Here is a 2,046-nt window from a genome sequence, read left to right as displayed (position 1 = left end):
CTGGGGAGGGGATGGGAGGGGACCCCTGGACACGAGAGCTCCAGCCCACCCCACGCTTGCTCAGTCCAGTCCTGCAGACACATCCATCTCTGCCGCGGCTCAGCCCAGCTACCCCAGGGGTGGTGTGACGGGAGCAGATTTGGGGAAGGGGCATCCAGCCGTGCCCAAACTCTTCTGGGCATGCAGGCAATGCAATGGCACCCTGATGGTTTGGGACTGAGGCAGAGGTGTTCAGGTGGGGAGGGCAATGGCCACAAGTGGGGTGGAGAGCAAGCAAGAGGTGCTGCTAGCTCTGCTTATGCTGCAGGACATGGAAATCAGCGTCTTCGAGCTCCGGACTATCCTGAACAGAGTCATTGCCAGACGTAAGCACCGTCCTTCCCACCCTTTTTCCCTGTGACCCAGCAGGTTGTGTTTTGATGCACGTGCTGAACCTTCTTCTTCCTCCTCAGACAAAGATCTGAAGACGGATGGGTTCAGCATGGACTCCTGCCGCAACATGGTCAACCTGATGGATGTATCCTCCTGGTGCTGTGGGCAGCTTCCCTGGTGCTCAGCCTGCCGGCAGCAAGACTTCTCCGTGGGAGCTGGGGCTTAGGTCTCCGTCCATGCCAAGGCTGTTCACCCAGGGGAAAGAAGGAAGGAAGAGGTCCTTGTAGCTTCAGGGCTTCCTGCCCTACACCCCTGGGCTTTAGCAGCAGGTTCTTTGGAAAGGGCCAAGGGCCACAGCTGCTCCCGGGGAGTGGCACGTCAGCTAGTTCAGGCGTTGCACTTTCCCTGCTGGGTTGCAGGCTCTGATCTCGCTGATGCTCCAGGAGAAGGGAAGCTGGGGGGAAAACTGTGCAGGCCAAGCGTGGCCAGGCTTTTCTCACCCCAGGTGGCTGGGACCTGGTGGCTTTGCCTTTATGCCACCTCCTTTGCTGGCTGCTTTTTTCTTGACTCCCTGCTCCCCAGAAAGATGGCAGCGCCCGCCTCGGGCTGGTGGAGTTCCAGATCCTGTGGAACAAGATCCGGAGCTGGCTGGTGAGTCGCTGGGGGGGCACGGTGCACTGCAGAGGGGTAGCACCCCTCCTGGGGTAGCAGGGTGAGGGGACAGCCAGGCTGGAGGCCAGAGGAGAGCCTGCCCTTCATGTCCTCTGTGATGTTCTTGCAGACGATCTTCCGCCAGTATGACCTGGATAAGTCAGGCACCATGAGCTCCTACGAGATGCGCATGGCTCTGGAGTCGGCCGGTAGGTCTGGAGAAGGATGGGGCTGGGCTGGGGGCTGGAGACTGGGGAGGGGGGTTCCTGGGGTTGGAGCCCTGTCCCAGCTAGCTGGAGAAGAGTGAAACCAGCCTACATTGTGTGCTTGGAGCCAACCTGTCATAGTGGGATGTGGCCTGTGTCTGCGCTGGGCTCTCTCCATCCCAGCTGTGACAAGTGCTGGAGCCTTGGAGTTGGGGACACACACAAGGTGGCCCCAGCCTCTGTCCTCCACTGACCTGCAGGGTCCCATCCTGGTGAAGCAGAGGTCTGGAGTCGATCAGTGAGCTGACTAGTCATATGGCTCCAGGGAGAGCATCCCCTCTTCCTGACAAGGCTGGGAATGGTGCCCTTGGATGGGTTGGTGGCCCTTTCGAGTGGGGACATGGACTTTCCTAGTGACCCCCTCCTCTCCTGCCTCCCTGGGGTGCTGACTGCTCTCTGCCTCGCAGGTTTCAAGCTGAACAACAAGCTACATCAGGTGGTGGTGGCCCGCTATGCAGATGACAACATGGGTGTGGACTTTGACAACTTTGTCTGCTGCCTCTTGAAGCTGGAGACCATGTTCAGTGAGTGGTGGCTGTGGGGCAGGGAGGACAGGGACAGAGGGATGAGTTGCTCACCTTGCTCTTCGTGGCCCTGCAGGGTTCTTCCGCAGCATGGACTCCGAAGGCACTGGCACTGCCGTCATGAACCTCTCTGAGGTGAGAGCTCAGCCCAGTGGGACTTGGGGTGGGAGACAAGTTGGGGTGAATGGGGCAGCTGGGGTGGGTGGTGGAAAGCCCTCCAGGCCCTTGGGTAG

General features: G+C 59.8%; 1 protein-coding gene across 1 annotated transcript in view; it reads left to right on the top strand.

Moving 5' to 3' along the window:
* The window catches only part of LOC104464382 (calpain-1 catalytic subunit-like), a gene marked incomplete at its 5' end in the record, with an annotated part of 5,526 nt that overhangs the window by 3,311 nt on the left and 169 nt on the right, over window positions 1-2,046 (top strand). Inside the window, 6 exon segments of the mRNA XM_010077069.1 lie at window positions 308-365; window positions 453-517; window positions 955-1,023; window positions 1,154-1,232; window positions 1,697-1,813; window positions 1,890-1,948. Of these exon segments, the coding sequence (XP_010075371.1) occupies window positions 308-365; window positions 453-517; window positions 955-1,023; window positions 1,154-1,232; window positions 1,697-1,813; window positions 1,890-1,948 (447 nt within the window).

This window comes from Pterocles gutturalis, unplaced genomic scaffold (genome assembly GCF_000699245.1).
Source record: "Pterocles gutturalis isolate BGI_N339 unplaced genomic scaffold, ASM69924v1 scaffold19358, whole genome shotgun sequence".
Taxonomy (NCBI): domain Eukaryota; kingdom Metazoa; phylum Chordata; class Aves; order Pterocliformes; family Pteroclidae; genus Pterocles; species Pterocles gutturalis.
This window is presented reverse-complemented; position numbering and strand designations above follow the sequence as displayed.